Consider the following 22,627-nt stretch of genomic DNA (forward strand, 5'->3'; position numbering starts at 1 on the left):
CGGTGCCGGCCGCGCCGCGCCCCGCCGCTCGGGAGCTGATCTGCCCGCTTCGTGTCCCCGCAGTGCGGCTGCAGGAGCTGCGGGCGCGCCTTCTGCTCGGGCTGCCTGAGCTGCAGCGCCCCGGTGCCCCGCTGCGGGAGCGCTCCGCAGAAGGTGTGCAAGCAGTGCTACGGGAGGCTCACCGGGTAAGTGCGGGCGGGAAAGCTTCCTCTTTCCCTTTGCGGCTCCGGAGACGTCTAGAAAAAAATTCAGCCTTTTCCCCTGTTACTTTTGCTGTTGAGTTGTTTTTTGCTTTTTTTTTTTCCCTTGTCTGTTTAGTATCAGTAACTGTAGGGCTAGAGCAGGAGAAATTCTTCCCTGACCGGGTAGCAAGTAGATAGTATGTGTTGGTTATGGTTTTGTAGGCTGTGTGAGTTGGTGTTTTTCACACAATCATCTTCCACAATGGAAGCCTTAGAAGTTGAAAACGATCTGATGAAGGCGTAGCCCATGTTTGCCTTTGCCTGTCCTTAGCACAGTGCAAGGTGTTTGTATCTGTGCCTTCTAAGAATGAATAAAGTATGCTAACTACCTTATGTAAGTGTAGTTTAGCAGCTTGACACAAACGCAGGGAGGTAGAAAACAGTTACACAAGATTTACTGTTGATGTTCAAGTGTCCTAGAAGATGTCGTCATGATACTGGTGATTACATAATTATTTCCATAATGTTTTATTGAGCTTGTGCATTATATAATTCTGTGTTTGTTGCTCCTTTCAGGGAGCTGTACTGTATGGAAGTTAATTACCTTGGGAATCCTACCTAACTGCGCTCTCTGCTTGCTGAACTGGGGCGTGCAGGCTCTGGGAGGCCAAGGGCATTTCAGCTCCTCCTGGTGTCCATATTAAACAAAGTTTGTCTAAAAGCAAAACAACAAGAACGTAGGACTAGAACTGAAGTCACCTCCTGTCCAAAGCAGCTGTATCATCTTAGTCACTTTCATAAGCTGATCACTCTATATTAATGGAGTTATGAAAGGCCTGTACCAGGTGATCAATACACATGTATTCTGATTCCTCTTGGGTTGAGGGATTCGATGTTTGAAGCATTGGTGGAGTCTTGAGTTCAGAGATAACAATATTTTTATGTTTCAGACAAGAGTCTCAAAGCAGTTCAGCAAAATGGTCACCACCAGAAAACTACAAAAAGTGAGTTACGCTTGCTGATCAGCCACCTGTTTCCGCTGTAGGGTAACCTTTCAGACCTTCAGCTCTTTCCCCTCTGTTTTCATAGAGACCAGCAAAAGAAGGAGGTTGTGATGTGGATGTTTGTTTGTTCAGAATTAGATTAAGTATGGGCTTTTGCTTTGTGGGTTTTCTTTGGTTGTTGTTTTGGAGGGTAGAAGGAGACACTCTAATTTTGAATACACTTATGAACAGCAGCCTGTCTGTGTTAATCTATGACTGATTGTGGTTAGCTTGGAAACAAGCCTGGTGGTGAAACGTTCCTTGTCTCCTCAGAAATTGTGCCACGCCTGCTGCACCCTGGGAATTATGGTTTTCCTTATTCATGGCAGTACCTCATTGTACCGGTATGGGAGAGCCTGGTACAGGAATGAGAGAATTCTTCTCTATGCTGATGTTGTTCAAATAGCTTGTGTTCATAGAGGATGTTTTCATATGTCAAGATTTTAAGCCTTTGCTTTCAGTTGTCTTTTTCCATCCTTGTCACAGGCGTGTAGCAGCGTTTGAGGCTAAGCAAAAACAGCTGAAAGGACAACAGAAGGCAGATGCAAAACCACTCAGTCAAGATGGCTCCAGATACCGAGGGCTCTCCAAAGAGGACAGAGCTATTGCGGAGAGACTGGAGAAGCTCAGGGAGGAAAGGAAGCCCAGTGAGTTTTGGGGAGGGGATGCTGTTACTTGAAAAACTATGAGAGGGAAAGGGAAGTACCGGGCATTCAGTATCTGCCTTCTTAGAGAACTGAAGGCAGTGATGTGATCAGAGCTGCCACAGTGGCTGGGTTCTGCAGTGGTTTTAGATTAATCTTCCCCTTGGGATTTCTCTTGGAATGGCTTCACAATCCTAGGGCAGTACCTTACCTTACACTTCCTCATTTTTCATTGTTTGGCGGTAAAAGTCTGTGTTGGGCACAGTAGCTGCACACTTAAAGGGGGGCATCTTTTGGCCAAACCATTTTGCAGAAGTTTTCCTGTTTGTCATTGTGTTGATCCACAGCAGTACCAGTCTCTGCGGGATTATATTCTGAATCTTGTCTCTCAAAGAACAAAACCAGACTCCTGCCCCAGTCCACAGGTCTCAGATTCTGGGACAGCCTTGGGGCCTATTGGAAAATAAACTTAAAAAAAAATCTTATATACAGTCTCTAAGAGGGAAAGGCACTGCAAAGTGGTTACCTGATTATGCAGGAGAGATTTCAGTCTGATGCCTAGGGATATGTTAAAGGATGCAACGGGCTGTACTCCCTAAAGGAGTGCTTCTCTGTCTGTCCCTAGTCTCTGTAGTCAGCTGATTTCCATATGAGGTTACACTAACATTGGTCTTAGAACTGGAAAAATGAACTCAGGAGGAGGCAGTCATTTGGGAGAAAAGGGTGGCAGAGTAATCTCCTAATTACTGCAGTATGACTCTTCCTTTGAATTAAAGACTTAGGGAGGTTTTTGCTCAGGTGTTCGGAGTATGATTCTGGAAAAACAAAAACAACAACAAAATGAAACCAACTTGGAGCCATTTGTTTTCAATAACCCCTTCCTTGGATTATTCTGAATTGCAGAGTCCATCCCTTCACAGGCTGAGATTGAAGCTAGGCTGGCTGCACTGAAGGAGGATTACCATGGGCCTGTTCCATCCGCGCAGGAAATGGAGGACCGGTTGGCTGTCCTGCAGGGGAGGGATCCCCCTTCCCAGACTCCCAGACCAGTAAGCTCTCCCACCTGTTTCACCAGCTCTGTATTCTAAGCTGGCACAGCATGTTAGCCTTTCTTTGTCCTTCAGTGTTTTTTGTTCAGCTGTCTCCCTTCAGAAATCTCCTTTTCCTGTTTACATTATTGCTGACCATGGCAATGGTCTTGTCACTGAGAAATTGTTTCCTCATGCTTCTTTTTCAGCAGTGATGCACATGCAGCTCATACTGTGGGCTTCACTGTAGAGAATGGTACTTTGTTTATATTAGAGGCAGTGACAGAGCTGGGTTTGGGATTCAGCAGCATCTACTGCTGTACGTTCAGCCCCACTTGCCTTGTTTAGTAATTGCATTAGTGTTGTCTGCATTCAAGAAGACCAAGAATGAAACCTTGAAGGTCTTACATCAGATACCTATAAGCTGAGTCTCCCAAATCAGTAGATGCATCTTTTCATACTGTTTCCTCAGAGTATTATATAGTTACTCACTTTTTTTTTTCTTCAGTTTGAGTGTGCCACCTTCCTCACATTTGCTTTCTCCCATGCCCTCCTCGTTTCTTAGGTACACCAACCTCCTGATACCAGAAGTCTGTCACAGCAAACAGATGACCTGTTAACTCAGCTAGCTGAGGAAGTTTCCATTGATGAGCATGACAGTCCAGGAGTCCAGCCTCAAGGTATCTATTTTGGCTTCCAAAGATCTGTTTCTGTCTGTTAATGTGTATGCTATAGTGAGAAAGGAATATGTGCTGCCCTGCCTACCTTACAAGTGATCTAGGAGTCCACCGTGTCCTTATGTCTCCCTTATGTCTGTTGGAAAGCATCAGAAATCTGGGATACTGTTGTCTTCCCAGCTGCAGTGTTTTCTCTGTAATCTTCCTGCAAAATGCAGATTGACTCGCCTTCTTCTCTTCACATAAAGTGCAGATCCTGTTGTGACATGCCTTCTCTCATTAATTAATGGAAAGCATCAAGGTGCTCACATGCTATTGCTTCAGTGGTGTTGGCTGTACCCAAGAAATACTGCAGCTGAGTCACCAGCATGTTCTGTGTTTCTGTTTTCAGCTGTTAGTGGCTGGAACTTGAATGACCTGAGTCGGGAAAGCGAAGATTATGATGCCCATGCAAATCTGGACCCAAGACAACTAGAGGAAGAGAAGAATAAACTTTTGGCAGAGGCTGCTGCAGAGCTGCGAGAAGAAAACACTAGGCAGGAAAAAATCTTACAGATTGCTAAGAGATTGGCAGTACTCAGAGGCCAAGACCCAGAGAAAGGTGGGTATCAGAGAAGAATACAGTCCCAAGAGCGAGACTAGTTTCCTGTGTCAGAATAGTTTCTTTTCTGAGAGGCCTTTACCTATTTAATTTCTCTGTTCTGCAAGAAGCAGGCTGGGATTTTATTAACTGTAAAGTTGTAGAGGCTGGTTCATAGTGAAATCAGCATGAAAGATTTTAGCTAAGACTAAGGCTGGAACTGTAAGTACAGGCTTTTATCTTTCCCTCTTCTTTGAGATAATTCTAGCGTACTCTGAGATGTTGTCAAAGCAAAGCTCTCTTTCTATCTTCCTTTTCCAACTTCAAAAACATGGTAACGTGCTTTTTAAACTGTCCCCCTCTAAAGGGATATGTCTCTGCCAGAGTGCCTAAACCAGCTGCAAAGGATTGTCTCTGGAACATAAGTGACCACAAAGTATGAGGCAGATATGGGTCACAGTCTCTTGTCTCTTATTCCTGCAGTTACACTGGAAACTTGCAAGTTCCCTGACAGCGACGAGGAATTGGATGAGGAGGAAGCCATTCAGAGAGTGCTGAAACAGGTCAGAAGTGGCAGCTGTGGCCTTGCTTACTTTCCTTACTTTCCTTTCAGTCATTCCCAGTGTTTTTGTTACCTAGTGAGCATGCAAATGATGTGCTTCTGTTCCTGGGCAGTCTCATTCCTTCCTTCTCCTAGTGCTTTTCCAATACTAGCTCCTGTGCAGCCATTCAGCTACAGGAAGAGCATCTGCTGATAGATGTGTTGTAAAGCATAGTGCATTAGCTGAGGTCTGGCCTCTGCTGTTGCACTGACTGTTCACAATGCACACGTAGTGTTCAGAGTGCAGACAGAACAAACTCACGTTTGTCCAAATAACACTGCATAGATGTGTTCAGACCAGTCATCTCCAGTTACTGCACGGAGGGGGCAAGGAGAATGGAGGAAGGTTTGTCTAGAATGAGGCTCCCAAATGTATTCAAAACAAGTGGTTTCTTGCTTCTTCATTGTCGTCAGCTTACAGAGGAAGCAGCCCTGGATGAAGCGAGTGGATTCAATATTCTTCCTGATCAGACCACTCAGCAAGGATTCTCACACCAGAACCTGCATAAAAAAACAAAGCAAGGGGTAAGTGAGCTGGTCAGGATCTCTTGGAATGATATACTGTGGGGTCCAAGGAAAGTACAGCTCTGCAAGAAAGGTTTGATGTATCCTATGGTCAGTTCTGGGAGGGGAAAAAACTACCCAGCTTCTCCAGAGCAGACAAGCTGAGAATTAGTGGTATCTGCAAGGCTGACAAATCCTGAGCACAGCTGTGAGTTATCTTTTACTTTTAAAAAGAATTGCTGTCTGTAATCCTTTCAGGCTGGTTTTCTGCTGAGTGAGAAAGTGTCCTCTAAATCTAGAAAAGTCAGTCAGAATTGACCTAGCAAGGTGAATAGTACAGAATTTTTAACTTGCCAATAAAATTAGATCAAGAAAGCCACAGTCTAGTACTAGAGCCTGAACCAGGCTAAGTGGGAGATTTGCCATTGCTTTCAGCATGTGCAGAACAGAATCTGATAGTAATCAGTTGGCTGAGTTCTCTGAAGACGTCAGGGGAAGGTATTGGTAACAAGATACTCTACATTCAGAATGGATACCAGCCTATTATGGAAATGTATACACCTTCTCTAATGTATGTTATGAGAATTAAGTGGACATGTGAGTCACAGACACCTGACAGGCCTGTCCCTGGTGCAATAAATTATTTAATTCTAAGCATTATTGAAAACAGCCATCTCATAGATATGCCACCTTGCACTTTTGGGATCACAGAATTGCAGGGGTTGGAAGGGACTTCAAGCAATTGAGTCCTACCCCCCTTTCTAAAGCAGGTACAACTGATCTAAAAGCCATCTTATTGCAATTGTGTTAGGGTGCTGCCTATGCCAGTGGTCAGGCAGTGCATAAGTTGTTCAGTTCTCCAAGGGCTCTGCAAAGCAAGAGACAATGGAGGCCTTATGAATAAAACTTAACACTATCTTTTCAGCCCAACCTCAGGTACAAATAAGTGCTAGTGGCCTCCTGGTAAACTGTTTTCTTTGTCCCTCGGTTTTCTTTTTCTAACATAGAGAAAATTGAAACCTCTTGTTTTTTGGACCTTCCTGTTGCTTTCCCTCCACACGTAACTCCGTTCAGGAAAGCTGATTGATCATTTGCCTTTGCAGCAGGAATAGTCTGTTATTTGGTATTGCTGTGGTGCCTGCTGGAAGATCTGGGCTTCAGCCTTTAGCACAAGACAGGCAACGTTGATTCATATTGCTATAGATCCTGAATGAGAGTGCTTACCTTCTAAGCAATACAGATTCATGGGCAAATGCTAGTACTGAGTATCTTGGGTATTTATTTAACCACCTACATACATGCATATGGAGCCTGTCCTTTGGCTTTCTTGCAATGTCTGAATACCCTTGAACTATTTGACATTCAGCTGCTTTACAATGGAAGTTCTGTATAGTAGCTGCTGTGGTTTGAATTGCGTCTTTGTTTTCTTTGTGAATTAGAGGCAGACTCCAACTGCCATAGCTCTTGCTGAGGCAGATGATAGTGATGAACATGAGTTACCCTGGTGCTGCATTTGCAATGAAGATGCCACTTTGCGATGCCATGGTTGTGGTGGGGACCTCTACTGCCAGCGCTGTTTTTGGTAAGTCTTCCAGCTCCTGTCATCCGAGGGACAGGCCATAGGTAAGCTTAGCTGCTTTTGTTTGTTCTTCCTCTTGGGCAGAAGAACAGAAAGTAGGTGGAAAGATTTGAGGAACTTGGGTCTGAGCTGAATGGTAGTATTTAATGGAAATACTTTTCATTACCAGTAGTTACCCCAGGCTTCAGGGACTAAACTGGTCCTGGACAGAAACATTCTGTCTGTACTGCTTTAGTGCATGTTTGGGCGCTTTGTTTCAACTGTTATCTGGAACAGTTGATGTGTGTGGGATAAGGGAGACCATTGTTCAGTACCTCCTATGGTTGGTGGGTCTTTTTTTTTAATGACACTGATGGATAATCTGGACTGGATTCTCTCAAGAAGGGAGATCAGATAGTATAATTTCCTGAGGCTTTTCTTAGCTTGAGACCGTGAAGCCTTAAACTGTATTAAAAATGTTAGGTATACAATTTCTGTGCTGGAGATGTAAGCTTCTGTCTTAACACTGACTGCTTCTTGGCAAGACTGTGACAGCTGCCAATATACTGTACTTCAGCCACAGCGGTTATTTTTCAGTCAAATGGAGCACACTACAGTTTTAGCTGTTGTCACTGGAGTTGCTAACATGCCTGCAAATCACAGACACGGTGCTGAAAATGAGTCTCTGGTTACATGAAGCTCTCAGGGAGTTGGGGGGATAGAGGTCTGCTGTCATTTCCCCATTTCATCAGGCAAGGATAAACAGAGCTTTTCATAAAATGCATCACAAGTTTTTGTTACAAACAAATCCCTTGAGTAACCAGTCCGCATATTTGCTGGTGTAGTCTTATCAATCAGCCTTTGGGATAGGTTTCTTCTAGAGATTGCTCTTGGGCAGTGGCTAAGGGTGAGTTTCCTGCCTGCATATTTAGTCTTGACTGCAGTTTGTGTTTGCTTCTCAGGGAAGGCCATGATGAGTTTGACATGAAGGACCACCACGTCTCTTGGTATCGTCTTTCTTGCAAGTAGTGGTGATCACAGTCAGTCTTCATTGGCAGAAAAGGAGATGGATTCTTCCCATCTGGCCCACTCCCTCGTCTCCGGCTGTCCAAGTAGATTTGCAGCCAAAATGGGTGATGTTTTGGACAGTAAAAGGATGTGCTGTTAGCTAAAAGGGGCTTGGAGGGCATGTGTCTTGGTCCTCGGAAACACAACCAGAGAAATGCTGGGCTTGCCACCCATGCGTGAGATAAATGAGGATTTGATGTGAGGTGGTGGCTCTGAGTCTATAAATATAGACAGTAAGACATAGTGAATAACAGTGAAGATGTATGCTTAAGGCAGTGTTGGCTGGTTGTTAAGTAGTCTCCTGCTTTTGCTAACAGCTTACATACTGGTTCACAAGTCAGCTGAGCACTCTGCACTAAGAAATTGTCTATGTCATGGTCACGTGTGAGATGAGAAGTTTCAAAATGTAATAAAACTATTTACAGCAGACTGTGGTTGAAATCTCTTTTGGAAGTGCCTGATAATAGCCCTTTTATAAACTGTCATCCTCCTGTAATGGTATCTCAGTTGTACTGCCAGGTGGATCAGGAAAATATGAAGGATCGTGAAATCCTGAAAAAACACTTTTGTAGTGTTGCTGGGCTGGTGCAGGGGTGTCATGCTCCAGTGATGGCTACTCTGCCTTGATAAGCAGTGTTGCTTATATATTTGAAATGAAGAATACTTAAAGATAATTTGCTACAGATGCACTGTGTTGTGACCAGCAGTGTCTCTGCATAAGTTGTATGTAGTCTATGGGAGCAGCATGTTAATCTGGAAGATGTGCGTGTTACTATGAAGGTGAGAATTGACTTTATTATTTGTTCCCCTGGTAGGATAAAAATGCTGGATGTGTGGTGATTTCTTAACCAGCTATGAGAGAATCTCGGTTTGCTATGCTTGTATACCACCTAGAGATAGTCCAGATGCGTGCAACACGTGCCAGTGGCTATAACACCCAGAATCATTTGAAATACATGATTAAACTTTTCTGAAATCAGCTCTAATATCCCCTCAGGGTGAGCTCTTCCAGGACTGGAGTGTGACTTCAGACAGCTGTCTAAGGTTGACAAATTCCAGGAGTGTCCAAACAGAAAAACTTTAAGATTTGCTCTTGATAGAGAGGTTTCCAATTGATCTTGCCTGTCTGGTTTGACACTGCCACTCCCAGCTGTCTGCTCTTTCCCTGTGTTGAAGGTCACTGCCTCTGTAGGTGAGCTGACAAAACAGTGTTTGCCTGCACTTCAACCACCTCCAGTCAGCCAGCCAGAGCACAGCAAATACCTTAAACTGCATCCAAAGGTGGATTTGTGCTAACGCGCTGGACTGGATCAGGAGTTTCAGTAGTAATCTGTATCAGACGACATGGTGTGGTAATATTTCTGGTTGACACAGCGAGAAATTGCTAGTGTATCTGACAGTGCTGGCTAAACTCATTGTTAGGAAAGGATGGTGAAACCCAGTCCAGTGAAGCACAGTCTGTTAGAGGAAAGACATCCTTCACAAGTGCCTTAACATTAGAACAGACAGGAGGGAAAACTACTGAATTGTTCTGATGCAAGAGCTCACAATGAATCCTGTGTTACACAAGACCTAAGTAGATAGTTACTGATCTGAGGAGTTTGAACTCTTCATTTTTAAGACTTTATTTTTCTGGCCGTACTGGCTTCATGTCATTGTTATTTGACCAGAATAGTTAGTCTGACAGCCAGACAGCCCATGGAAAATGCTGTCTCGGATTAAATCCATTGTGTTTTGCATGTACAGAAGATGTAAACAGCCCTCTTCTCTCTAAGACTGATCCACTCCTTTGGGTTTCAGCCTTCCCAAGGTTATTTCCAAGCAGATAATAGTCAAATTAATTCTTGTTTTTTTCCTCCTTTTTACCTATTATGAGCTGGTGATTTACTTGAAGCAGTTTAAATGTTTCATCCATCACAACACAACTTTGAGCTCCTTGTGCAGTTAGGTAGTATGAGTCCAGTGAGCCCTGCTCTGTATTCATCAACAGTAAAGCAACAGGTAACAGCCTGAAGCAGCTTATTTAGTTTCCTGAATTGGCTTCTGTGGATTCATCCCAAGGAATCCAGAAATGCAACCAGTCCAATACCTGAAATAGAGCTTAGTCATGGAAGACTCTTCAGTCATTCACACGTACAGACCTTTTCACTGCCCAGTCACTAATGGGCATTTTTGTGGCTGCTGAGCTTTCTGCATGTAATTGGCCATTTTAGTGGCTGGCCAACCACTTTCCCCTTGTAAAGCTATCCCCACTGTAGCTTATGCCTCCATGCAAAAGGATGAGGAGAGTGATCTCAATCAGCTGTCTGCAGAAGCACAATTAACAATCTGTCATTTAGAAAGAGTACTGTATGACCTCTAGCTGGCCAGTGCGCACTTAGCTGTGTTGTACACACTTTGACCTTGGCTTTGAAAAAGTGCTAGTAAGCCAGTAAAGGTACTGGTAAGCCATCAATTCTTCAGTGGGAGGATCAACCTCAGTGATAGCCATTCAAGAAGTAAAGAGAGTTTGGGATCTACAAGAAGGAATCTGTTTGTTTCCTTCTTTGTTGTGTGCCATAAGGATATAAGATGATTTTCTTTTCCTCTCAAAATGTTTTGTATGTGAAATATCAAAAGTAGCTTCCTCCCCAACAAGAATTCAAACTAATACTAACAAATGAATTTGAAATCAGATTGGTTCACAAAGAGAGGCCTCAGATAAACTGCATTAATTTGCCACTGCCATGGTTCATTCAGACGTGCTTTGCCTTAACTGCTGTAACAAGTGTGTCCAAATATAGCCGTCTGAATATTTTTAAGGAGAATGTAGCTCATAATAAATGGAAAATGATTTGAAGGTTATTTCATGCACCTTCATGAAATTTTAATTAGAAAAACACATGAAATTTCACATGTTCTGAGTTATCTTGGTATAATCAAGAGGCAAAAGTTATCTTTAAGAAACATTCTTACAATGCTATCTGCAAACCAAATATTGAAGCCTTATGCTAGTAGTGTGATGGTACTGAGAAACAGCAGAGTTGACTGGAAGCTGTTCGTAAACAAAATGCTCAGCTGAGAGCAGCCATGAAGTAAATAAAATCAAGTTTGACTTCTTCCTTTCAAGAACTAATCCAAAAGTTGTTCTGCCTTACGTTTTCTTTTGCGCCAGAGATGAGAAATCAGCTAACAGTGGCCACATCATCTTGCTTTGTACTGTTATATCTTTGTGCTTGCCTGAAGTGCACTCTTCTACGGTATTAATGTTTTGATATAGCGGAAAAACTGCATATCACAGGGGCTACAGCTTACTCATTTTTCTGCTGTTGGAAGAGAACACACAAAGACAACTTCTCTCAAGCAGAGTTCCAAAAGCTTTTTTTTCCCTGGGTTCCCCACCTTGAAAGTACAGCAAAAAATTTTTCATTCTTTTCATCACTCCAAATTGAGTGGGTACAGAATTAACTCCCTGCGTGGAGAAAAATCTGTCTCCTGTGTTGGAGAAATGGCCCTACAGGTCTTTGTGCTGTCACAGCTCAGAAGAATAAAAGCTGCTTTATGGAATATGTAATTAATCTGGACATCTGTGAACTTACACTGCAGCAGATAACAGCTATAGTGTAGGACACAGCTCAGGGGCCTGTCCACCAGGGTCCTCCACCTGAAGTTCTGTTTGAATCTAGTCTGTGATGTTAATGGTGCTCAGAGCTCTTTGGCACTATGCTGCTTTCCTTTCTTGAGCACTGTGATTCATCACTGTCAGCAGGTGTGAATCTATGAGCAGTGCCAGACTTACAGCAGGTGCAAACCTGGACTGTATATTTTTGTTGTTTTTCTTACAAATTGGAGACTTCAGGAGGGCAAGCATGTCCTGTTGGCCTCATATCAAGCCAAACAAGGTGTTTGCCCTTGGGTACATGGTGGTACACAGAAGTCCTTTCAGATGCAACTCACCAACTTATCTCTTGTGTTTGGATGGCAGGCATGAGAGCATAGGGACATAGTGTGAGAGACTGCTGTGCTTAAGTAGTCATCCTCCATTTGATGTCTTAGTTCCCTGCAACACGGGTCAAGTTACCCACTTGCTGAGAGCCTGGATGTAGTTTCCTCTGTATTTTTCCAGCCACACATTAGTTATAGCCTGAAGAGTTTGTGCAGCAAGGCTGCATCCTACTTTATTTCTAATTTGTGAGACCTATCTGTCTGTGAAAGGCTTGCTGCTTAGGAGCAGGTATGTTTTCAGTTCAGTTTTCTATAGTGTATAAAAAGAGAGCGATTTGAGGCAGCACATGGCTGATTTTCTGTTTTAATATACAAAATAAGTATTTTAGAATGTCTTTTTAAATGGTGAGAAAAATCATTCCCAGGCCTCACTCCTGTAGAAGATGCTTCTAAATCATCAAGTTCTAAATTCTGCAAAGAGGAAAAACATCTTTCTTCTGCTAGCCTTAGCAGCCATTTTGTCAGCTTCCCCGTAAGTACTGACCAGATGCACTTGGATGTTTTCCTTTGATCCTACTGTATATTTTCTGTTGAACCTTCATGGCTAACAAAGGCTTAATAAGATCTATAAAGTATGAGCAATGCTGTAGAGACAGGTATGGCAGTAACAGGCAAACGATCACAGTTGGGTCCCAGCCAGACTTGAAACAGGGTGCAGCTTCACAGTAACCAACTTTCCATGTTGATGAAGGAGTGATATCCAGTTCCTTGTTTTCCTTGCAATGGATGGAAAGAAGGAAGTTTTTATGTGCTTCTGAGAATTGTATTCGATGCTCCCAAGCCAGCTTGGGAATTCCCAGAAAAAAATAAAGGAAGGACATCTTGTCTCATTCTCCAGGTTAAAATGCCCTTTGAGAATCAGGAAAACATACAGCTCGGCCTCCTGCTGTGCACGTAGCTCTGGAAGGAGAGGAGACTTCAAGCCACTGGTACAAATTTCACAAACTCAGTGAAGTTTCTTAATAACAGTAAATCCTAAATGCATTCTGAAGTGATCTTGCTGATCTGTTTTTTTTTTTTTATGGGAAAGATGCATTTTTCCTTGTGACCAAAGCTGGATGTCCCTTATGGGTGAGGTAACCTCTTCTGAGGATTGGTGATTCTCCGGAGACCTTTCAGTCGACTGAGCAATTCCGTAATAAAGTCCTACAGTAAGAATTGTAGGAAGAAGGATGTTAATTCTGTTTCTCACTGGCCCAAAGAGTACTATGCCTTTTACATTATTCACGTTTCTCTTCAGGCTGAGCAGAAACCAGGATTTTGACATACATTAAGCAAAAGTATCTTCTAGCTTAGGAAATGATAACTTTTGATGGCTGAACGGGGTTTAAAAGCCCTTCTTTCTTTCCTTCCCTGGCTCCCTCTGGAGCAGCCATGTTTGCTTTTTTTCTGCAGCAGCTAGCCTGCCTTCTTCCCAATGTCTGCTTGTTCCACCTTGAGATGACCTCAAGATGCTGTTGTCTCAGGTTCCCCTGCTTCCTGTTGCCACCATAACCTCCTGCCCACTTCTGCTGCCCTCCCAATGTAGGGCAAAGCATGTTGTCCCTCTTGTTGCTTCCTTGCTGAACCTGTAAAGCGTCACGTAGGGGGTTGCAAATCTCGCTGGATCAATGCCAGCTCTACACGGAAGTGGCTGGCAGAGAAGGGGGTGGAGCAGGACACGCATAAGACTAATGATAACCTGGTGTAGGGGTTGAGGACTGGCAGGCCAGGTAGTTGAGCAGTTAATGGAGATAAAACCAATTGCTGACACAGCCAAGCGCTACGGACCAAACTGGGTCATCTGGTTATTCCAAACAGAAATCTAAGCAACTATTTTGACTTCTTGATGTTCAGCTTATGCCTTCCACTCCAGTAATTAAAAGAGTGTAAACAATATTAAATTATTTTATTTAATGTTATACTAAAGATAAACACTCTTGGTTCACAGAAACCAGGAATTTCTCACACTGCAAATTCTTTTTTATTTCCTAGCTCTTGATTTGTTTATTTGTAATTATTACTGCTATAATGGATCAGTGGTTGGACTAGATGATCTTAGAGGTCTCTTCCAACCTTAATGATTCTCAGACTCTCTGTGATTAGTACAAACTTTGCCCTCTCCAGGGCAAGTAACAGCACTGTAAAGACAGCACTGTAATGGCATCTTTCTCACTTGCTGTTTGTTTGTCACTGTACAGCTAAATTGAAAGGCTGGATAAGGCATTTAGATTGATGAAAAACATGTGAGCATAATGTTCACATGCAGTGCATGTGACTGAATCAGGGATGGGGGACTCTTCTACACACTGCAGAGTGCGGGGAAGGCAACTGCTGTCTGATGTGTGTGCCATGCAGCAGAATACCGGGCCCTGTTCATTTGAATACTGTGACAGTTAGTGATGTTTCCTTAACTCCCTAACTCAAAATCGAGACATGTAAAGTTCACGGGGGGAAAAAGTGTGTGTGAAACTGACATAAGGGGTCACTGCTCAACAACTGTCTATATAAGCAAACATGCTCTCAAAGCACAGCATAATATAAGTGTGTCAGTGGTGCTTGACTCACCTCTGTTGGGCTGGAGCACTCATGGAGGATTTCCTGAAAGCCAAAGAGACCTCATTTTAATATTTCATAAGTTGACCCTTCCCTCCAGCTGCAAAAAGGATATATAATCTTACTATTCTTGACTGGCTACAAGACACAGGGAAGCAGCATACATTATAGTATGTACATTTTCTGCAACCCAAACACCATTGCTGTACTGTATTACACCAGCATTTCCTATCTTGAAGTTACCAAGTTCCTCTGTCTGACCTGTAGTTTTAATTTCTGTTCTTCATTAGGGACTTCCAGGAGATCTTCAAGGTCAATTACTGGTCCAGTAACTTCGGCATCTGTTTTCTCTCTTAGCTAAAAAGAAATAAAAACCAACATAGTTCATAACCCTCAAACTTTTAAGAACTCTAGAGACCATCTTTGAAGAACTGAGCATCTGAAAAGGAACTAATTACAAGAGAACCATGCTGCAAAGCTGACCTCAAGACACAAATCATCTCAAAATAAGGAGGTTCTTACCAAGAGGTATCTTACCTCTGTGGTGTCTGCTACAGCCACACATCTTGATTCATCATCCACTCCCTCCTCAACACTTGATCCCTGCTCAGGGATCACGGTCTGTGATGGGAACACCTTTTTAAGAATATCCAATGTCAATTGCTAACTGCAATGCAGTGTAATCCAGCTTGGGACAACCTAATTCTGTAAAGAGTGCATGCAAACTGCTCATCAAACAGAAGTCCATTAGGTTTAATCTTACAGAGGTACTACAAATACAAGGAGATTTTAAGCTTTATGACTACATACATTCACATAGTTGGTATTTATACTATAGATTTTTGCAGTAGTGAAGAAGCAAACAGCTATGCTTTTGAAAGGTGTAACTTACTATTTGTCAGCTTTCTCAAATAGGAATGGGGGGATAGAATATAGTTTTAATGTAAGAGAGACCCACAAGCTTTGGAGGTAGGAGTTACAGTCTCAGTACAAGTGAATGTTATTTGGGACCACTTGTAAACTTGGCCATAGGCACATTTTAGCTCCACATACCCCTACAAGACCGTAAGACAGGCTGCATTTTCCAATGTAGTTGCAAAAAGAACCTCTAACAACACGACGCTAATGATATTTTACCACAGTACTCAGTAGAGTAAGCACAGCACCTAATAGAGATGCACGTAAAACCTTAAACAATAAAGACAGTATTTATGGGAAAAAAAGGAAACTGTTTCCCATCAGTCTCTGACACCATGCCAGAGAGGAAGCAGAAAAACAGTAGGAGTTCAGCTTTGTTACACACCTGACTTGATAACTAAGAATATAACAGTTACACATACTGTACTGTGACCTATACAGCATTTCTTCATAAAAGTAGTAGTTTTCACATGACTATTTAGATAACAGGTGTTGATCTGGTCTAAGCAGAGACTGTGTTTCTGCTCCCAAGTGCAGGGAAAGGTCTTGAAAAACCAAATTGTCTCCCAAATCTTAGTTTTGTTGTGAAAAGCTTCATGGCAGTAAACAGCATAGCAATCAGATTATTTGTATCAGGAGATGATATTGGATTTAATCTTGCTGGCAGCTGACCCTGCAGTCATTTACTCTAGCTGTCACGTGGGTTTCTGGAAGACAAACTGCACTGCAAAGGGCAGGTAGAGCAAAGGGGAAGTGATGGGGAGCTGATGTAATGGAAATCAATGGATCCAAAGAAGCCCAAGCTAGCAGGGCTAACTAAATTGTCTTGCTGCAGTGCATGGAGCAGGGCAGGAGGACCTGCTGGACTTCTGGGTGCTTACAAGTCATTTATTGTTTATTTGAAAAGGTACTATGTAAACTTCTATTGTATACTATTAACAATCTCTGATTTGGATCAGCATTGCATGATGTAGTTCTTGTCAGGAATGTCTTAGTTTGACCTGGTACACCAGGAAGTTGCTAAAACCACTGTGCTGGAGTGGTGCTAGCAAAGGCTAGCATCTATTTGCAATCAGTTCCCATGTGGGCATGGCTGCATTTCCCACTTGTGCCTACTGGGAAAAAAATATATATCTCCTCTGTGGAGCTACTCTGGTAACAACGAACAACTCCCAGTTAGTCAACTCACATAAAAACAGAAGTAATAAAGTAGCCTGAGTTGTTCTTCTGACAGCTCTACAGATGCATATCTGTAGATTTAGACAAGTGAGAATAGTACACAGTCACATCTTGCGTTATGTTACTGGTGATACCATGAAATGCCTCGTATCTATCTCAAAAAAACCCTCTCTGAACTAATACTTTAAAACTACAGTCATTACCCAAAGGTCCTGTTGCTCAAAGCAGCAGCCACACTCCTTGCTCATCTCTTCAGAACTACCGTGCCCCTTTTGTTTAGTCCTCCAAGTTGTGAGCATCAGTAAGACTCCAAATTCTCTCTTTTTGTTGGTTTCATAAATAAAGACAAAATAAATGTATACATATTTTAAGATGGAAATGAGATTTGTTTCTTCTCAGAGCACAGTGGTATTTTGTGGTGGCTAGAACCACCGCAAAGGGGGACTTGGATAGATGAAATCTGCAGGTTCCCTCATAGCAGCCTTGAGGTATTTGCATTTAACTTTACAATGGTGTTAAATGGAGAGATTCCAGTAAAACCGAATTAAATAAAAGCAGAGTTAGCACCATATTGAGTGACAGGATGAAATAGAGGAAATGGCTCTAGTCCTTTTAAAGCTATATAAACCTCAGTGATAAAAGCAGACATTTCTGACAAGAAGGCTGGAAGGAGCATGTTGCTAGACAGGTCCAGCCCAAAATGGCTACATACCTAAATTTCCAAGGAATGCCAAGGTCTAACCTGCTCCAAAGGGGCTCATCATATACACTGGTCTGTCGAAATGTATATTCATCTCAGGCCCGTTCCCACATTGAGAAGTGCTTCCAGAAACATCACTTATCCTACACCATTCAGGCACTGGCCCTAGTTGCTCCCAAGTCTCCTGGTTTGACAACTCTTAGGTGCATAAGAATGATGTAGGACTGGACCATTGCTGGTGGTAATGAAAATGCAGGCCAGGAAGGCTGCTCTGGGGAGTTGTGTAATTTGAGCACATGTTTTGTTTTTCTTCCCCTGCTGCCAGTAGCATGTCCAGCATCTGCAGCTGCAGATACAGCTTTATCCTCAGTGCCTCAGGGTAAAGTCACAAAGCTGTGGCCAGAGGGTTGAAGGATGCACTGAGTACCTCAAACCCAGCTAGCTCAGGTACTGCTAGCAACAAAACTGATAGCAAGGATTTATTTCCAGTAAGCTAAGTAAGCACACCTCTATCCCTGCATACAGCCTCTCATCTCATTCCCTCAACAAGTGAGGAGCTGTCTTCCCCCAGCTACTCACCGGGTACTGATACAGCTCCTGCAGCCGGGCATTGATCCACTCCTCCAGGTCTAGCCAACGCTGTAGGTCTTTGCGGTTGTACTTTATGGTTAGCTTGCCCAGTTTCCTGTGTGATGATTCTTCCCCAGGTTTCTCTGGAGTCTGAAAAGTCACCCGGGGCAATGCACTGGAGTTGCTGGCCATCCTCACCACTTCCTCCTCTTTGTCCCTGGCTGCTCTCCTCCGTCTTGTAACCAGTGTCTCCCCGCAGCTCCTGGCTCACAGCACAAGCCACTTGTGGATGTCAAAGGCAGGCAGCATTGGCGATGCCAGGAAGTAGTGGCAGGTGCTGTAGGCAGGGTTACCAGAGCAGGCTCTTGGGTTTCACAGTGGATGCTGTTGATGAGCGGGAAGAGAAGGGAGATGGCTTGGTGTAATAACATCTGCTGTTAAAATAAGCCAAGTGAAGCAGGGAACCGATGAACAAAGGTTGTTAATATTTAACGTACGTCAGCTCCAAGAAGCAGCAGGAGGTGGGGAAGAGAAGGTTTTGAATTACTTTTCCTACAGATGTGACTGACGTGTGTGTGCAAATCCAATGAGCGCCCTTCTAGAAGGACGGGAATGCTAGGTCAGTGGCGTTACCAGCCAAACTCAGAATAAGCACTCCCAATTTAACCTCTTCTGCAGTCTGTACATTTCTTCTAGCCTTCTGTAAAACTTCTGTCTAGAAAACCTGATGACCTGAATTTGAGGTCATCTGAGCAAGGCACTTCAGCAATAAAACAAATTATCTGTGTTCTTATTTAAAAAAAAAAGCTATATGTAGTGTGACAAAGTACTGCAGGTTAATGGATAAAGCATTATCTCCTTCTCATAAAAAGGTAGTTATAGATGGTAAACAGGCCCATCTGCTGAAGCACTGTAAACTGCTAGAGTGCTTATTACCATTGTTTGGTTTACAATCTCTTTCTTACTAGAAGAGGGTTAAAGGTCTGCAACATTATTGCCCTGTCTTATGTTAGGGGACAGTGCAGTACAGAGGGGCAGAAATCAGACTGGACCTGTTTATGTGGTACCAGTTTCCCCAGATGCTGTGTCACACCCCTTTATCCACCTGTCCCCAGAGCCCTCCTGTGACCTGCAGGCGCTGCCCCATCAAACGGCTGAACCTGATCTGAGATCTTCTGTCGTAAAGCACATCAGTGGTTCCAGCCCCATGGGCTGTGTGGGAAAGGAAGATAGGCCAGTACTGGCATCCTCTGGGGGATGGTCCCCTTGTCACAACCAGGTAATTGTGCCCAGAGGGACAGTGGCAATTGGCCAACAGCAAGTCCTACATGAGCCAATAGGAAAATGGAGCACTCCAGCCCTTCTTTTTCCCTAAGTTTGAACAAAACCCAAAGATTTTCTTACAGAAAATTTCACAAAATTCTGATTCTGAAGCATGCATCAGCACCATTACAGGGAAGGATAAAGTACACCTAGAAATGGTATCCTTGTTCACTGCTTTTCAGACAGCCAAAAGCTTATATTCAGGAGCTGTGAGGTAATTAATTTACTAAGCTTTCTTCATTTTTCCTCACTACTTGACTGTATTCTCTCTTTAGTTTTACCCTGGAAGCTGTCTTATTTACACCAAAATCACCCAGAAAAAATCCATAACATGAGAGGCTGGGATCATACTCCCTGAAGAGAGATTGTTAACAGTTAAAAACATTCCAAAACCCCTCTTTCTTACATGTTTACAACTATTGACTTTTCAGAGGTTAATAGGCTGGCCGACCACACAGAAAATATGAACCAAAGAACATGTTTTGCCAGGCATCAGTTGTCTACATACAGAAATGCTCTACTCTGGTGTTCAAAGACTGACTTTTTCCCCTTATTCCTAGTGCCCCAAATGCTGACAGATTTTTCTGAGGAAATGGCACTAAGACCAGGGAAAATGGTCAACCCAAAATCTACAGCAGTTGAAGGTTCCAGCAGAAAGTTGTCCCCCTTCTCCCAGTCCTGTACAACAACCCTACTACTCCTCCCCAACTCTAAATAGACTGAGCCATATTTATGAAGCATGAGATGGATGTGGAGAAGAGGGGAACACCTGGCCCTAATGCCTGCTCTGCAATCAGCTGGGGCCGCTGTCACTTGTAACCTCACTCAAGTGCAAACTAAGGCTGAGATAAGGCATGTGAGAAGGCCACAGGCAATCTCACCGTGTTGCTTGCACTTCATCAACAAAGCAGTAAGCATGGTGCCCTGGTGCCACCTGGGTCAGCCACAGGGGAATGCCAGAGGCCTTTCAGGATAGCTGCAAGCCAAAGCAAGCAGCCTTGCAGGATGTTTGTTATGCCACTCTGGATTATATGTGCTTAGTCATGAATTCTTTGTTACGAGAAGCTGGAGATACAGAAATAAATGTTTACAGATAAAGTAGGGCTCCTCCAGCAATAAGCTAATTGAATCAATCATTAAATAAGAGGAAGAAGCTCAATGACTATGTGTGAAAACACCCCATGAAGGCATGGTGCCAGTTCCAGTGCACAGCACCAGGTGTCCCATATAGAGAAGGCCAGAGCAGGTCCTTTGCAGGAAGGCCGCATCTCCATGGGTGCACAGCCACTTCCTGCACGCCTGCCCTAAGAGGGAAGTTTTGCCTCCAAAAGGAGCAGAATGGGATTCAATTCTACAGAGGAAGGCTTCTGTGAAGGCCCAGGGTCTGGGTCAGGGAGAGCTGAGTGCTTGTACTGCTGTGCCAAACAGCCGTGACACCAGGGCATGAGAGCTCTGGTTACATTCCTCTCAGAGCTGATGACCTCCATCCTCAGCTATGGACACAGTGACTGAAGATGGTGCTTCTCCTTCTCTGCAAGCCGATGGCTGTTACACACCATCAGTAATTCAGCAGGGCCCCAGCTCCTCTTTCTGGAGAAGCAGATTGGCCTCTTTCCCTCGAGTCCCAGCCCAGAGAGGACATTTTTCCTTCCAGTCATCCAGCAGCCACTCTTCACCTGCTTTAGAAAATAATCACTTTCCCTGTGGTTACAAACATGGTAGTTAACACAAATTAAGCCAGGAAAGGCAGCAGAGGTGACTGTACCAACATGAGGTTGACACCACAAGGTAAGGACATGCTGCATCCTCTTGCGGGCATGGGCAGGCACGGGAATGACCCCCACTCCTCAGTGCTTAGGTGAAGCCGACAGTTTGATTCCAAATGAATTATATTGGGATCTCTGAAAAATCTACCCGTTTGTTTCGTTGCTCTACCTCTCATATTGCTTTGCTGTTCCCCTACAGAACGAGACCCACAGCGCTTAAAGTGTGATTGGTGTTTTTGTGCAAGCTCTTGAATAGTAGAGTTGGAGGAAGAGAAGCAGTGACTGAAAGATGAAGGGAATTCTCCTTGCTTCCCAACCTGCTTACAGCATTTCAGGCTCTCCGTATAGTTCTCGCACCAAGAAGTGAGTCGTGACACAACCCCCTCGAAGAGTGCTAGGGACTTGCTCGGAAATCTCCATCACCAGACGTGAGGGACAGCGATCTCCAGAGGCACTGGCAGATAGCCTGTCCGCGGCTATCCAGGGGCTGTGGCTGCTGAAAGAGGGGAAGGAGGAGGAGGAGCCCTAGAGAACCGCACAGCCCAACAAGAACAGCTGAGGATGCCTCTGGGGACTTACACGGGAGATGTTAAACTTCTACTTCCTGCCCACGGGAGGTTCTTTGTTTCACAAAAGGAATCATTTGCATACCTATCTCCCTGTAAAGCCTAGCACAGACATGGCAAGAATGCAGATGCTTTCTGGTGTAGCTAGTTTCAGCACAATTTCACCTTCCTTTCCGAGCGCTCCTGCCCTTAACACCTTACGGTGACTAGCAACAGTAAAATAAGAGCCAGAGTGCTACATAGGACGCAGACAGAAACTTCCCCAAAAAAACAACATAATCTCTTTGTGGTGCCCTCCCCACAGCTGCCCTTGAAGCGGTGGGAAAGGCTCTGCTGAGGACTCAGCAGCCTGTCATCCTTTCTCTGGTTGCATTCCGCAGGACGGGTTGTTAGTCACGGCCTGTGAGATCCCTCCCTGTCTCCTTCCCTTGCCGCATCTTTGTGCCGTCACTTGTATCCGGGTCTCGCCCGTAAACCACACCAGGAGGTTTAACCTGAGGCAAATATGACAAAACAAGCAAGCAAGCAAACCTGTCTCTCCAGCACTAGGTACACACGGAGCGGTTCCCAGATAAAGCCAAGCAGAGTGGAGCCATCTGCAGCAGCCTGCGTGCTGTCGGGAAGCCACTGCAAGCCGTGGTGCCACTTGGCTGGGCAAAGTCCAGCAAGTCCTCCTTGTTTGTCTGCCTGCCTGGATCTATGCCTCACAGCAGCCAGGCGCCCAGAGGTGCTGGGGTCCCATCAGTGGTGACATCAAGGCTGGTGACGCAGGCTCCTGTGTGGTTTGCTGCAAGCTGTGTATGTCAAAGAGCTGCAATGATCCTGGTCAAATATTAAGCCACTGTGTAGTTTAACCCCCCCGCTGAATAGTTATTATTGCAGGACTAAGAGCAGGCACTTCTCGGCCCATGAAAGACAAACAGTAACCATGACTCACTGTTTCAGGACCCCTTTTAAAACACTCCCAAGCCATAAAATCACACAGCCTGCTTTCTCTTCACGCTAAGATGAGCAACACACGGCTCAGCTGGAATCGTGGAGAATAATTCATTTGGCAGAAGAGGCCTGAGATGGGAGTTCTGGGCTGGGAGCAGGTCCTGAGTTGGAAGGAGTGATGCTGCAATGGAGGGGGATTTCCAGCAGAAGTCCTTGGTCCTGGGGCTGACCTCACTTAAAACAGTCATTACTGAAACTCTCCAGA

General features: G+C 44.1%; 2 protein-coding genes across 2 annotated transcripts; one reads left to right on the forward strand and one right to left on the reverse strand.

Moving 5' to 3' along the window:
- Positions 1-39: 39 nt before the first annotated feature.
- ZFYVE19 (zinc finger FYVE-type containing 19) lies at positions 40-8,314 on the forward strand (the record flags this gene model as incomplete). The annotated part of the gene is made up of 10 exons (XM_010711418.3): positions 40-185; positions 1,133-1,186; positions 1,712-1,872; positions 2,773-2,918; positions 3,463-3,577; positions 3,966-4,175; positions 4,638-4,717; positions 5,170-5,280; positions 6,699-6,841; positions 7,780-8,314. Coding segments are annotated over 10 exons (1,233 nt in total), but the record flags the coding sequence as incomplete, so codon positions are not given.
- Positions 8,315-12,877: 4,563 nt separating this feature from the next.
- On the reverse strand, positions 12,878-20,222 carry PPP1R14D (protein phosphatase 1 regulatory inhibitor subunit 14D). The gene is given in 5 exon segments (XM_019615544.2): positions 12,878-13,015; positions 14,417-14,449; positions 14,666-14,761; positions 17,781-18,002; positions 18,005-20,222. Coding segments are annotated over 5 exon segments (630 nt in total). The 5' UTR covers positions 18,203-20,222; the 3' UTR covers positions 12,878-12,934.
- Positions 20,223-22,627: the final 2,405 nt, after the last annotated feature.

The sequence above is a fragment of the Meleagris gallopavo genome, chromosome 5 (assembly GCF_000146605.3).
Source record: "Meleagris gallopavo isolate NT-WF06-2002-E0010 breed Aviagen turkey brand Nicholas breeding stock chromosome 5, Turkey_5.1, whole genome shotgun sequence".
Classification (NCBI taxonomy): domain Eukaryota; kingdom Metazoa; phylum Chordata; class Aves; order Galliformes; family Phasianidae; genus Meleagris; species Meleagris gallopavo.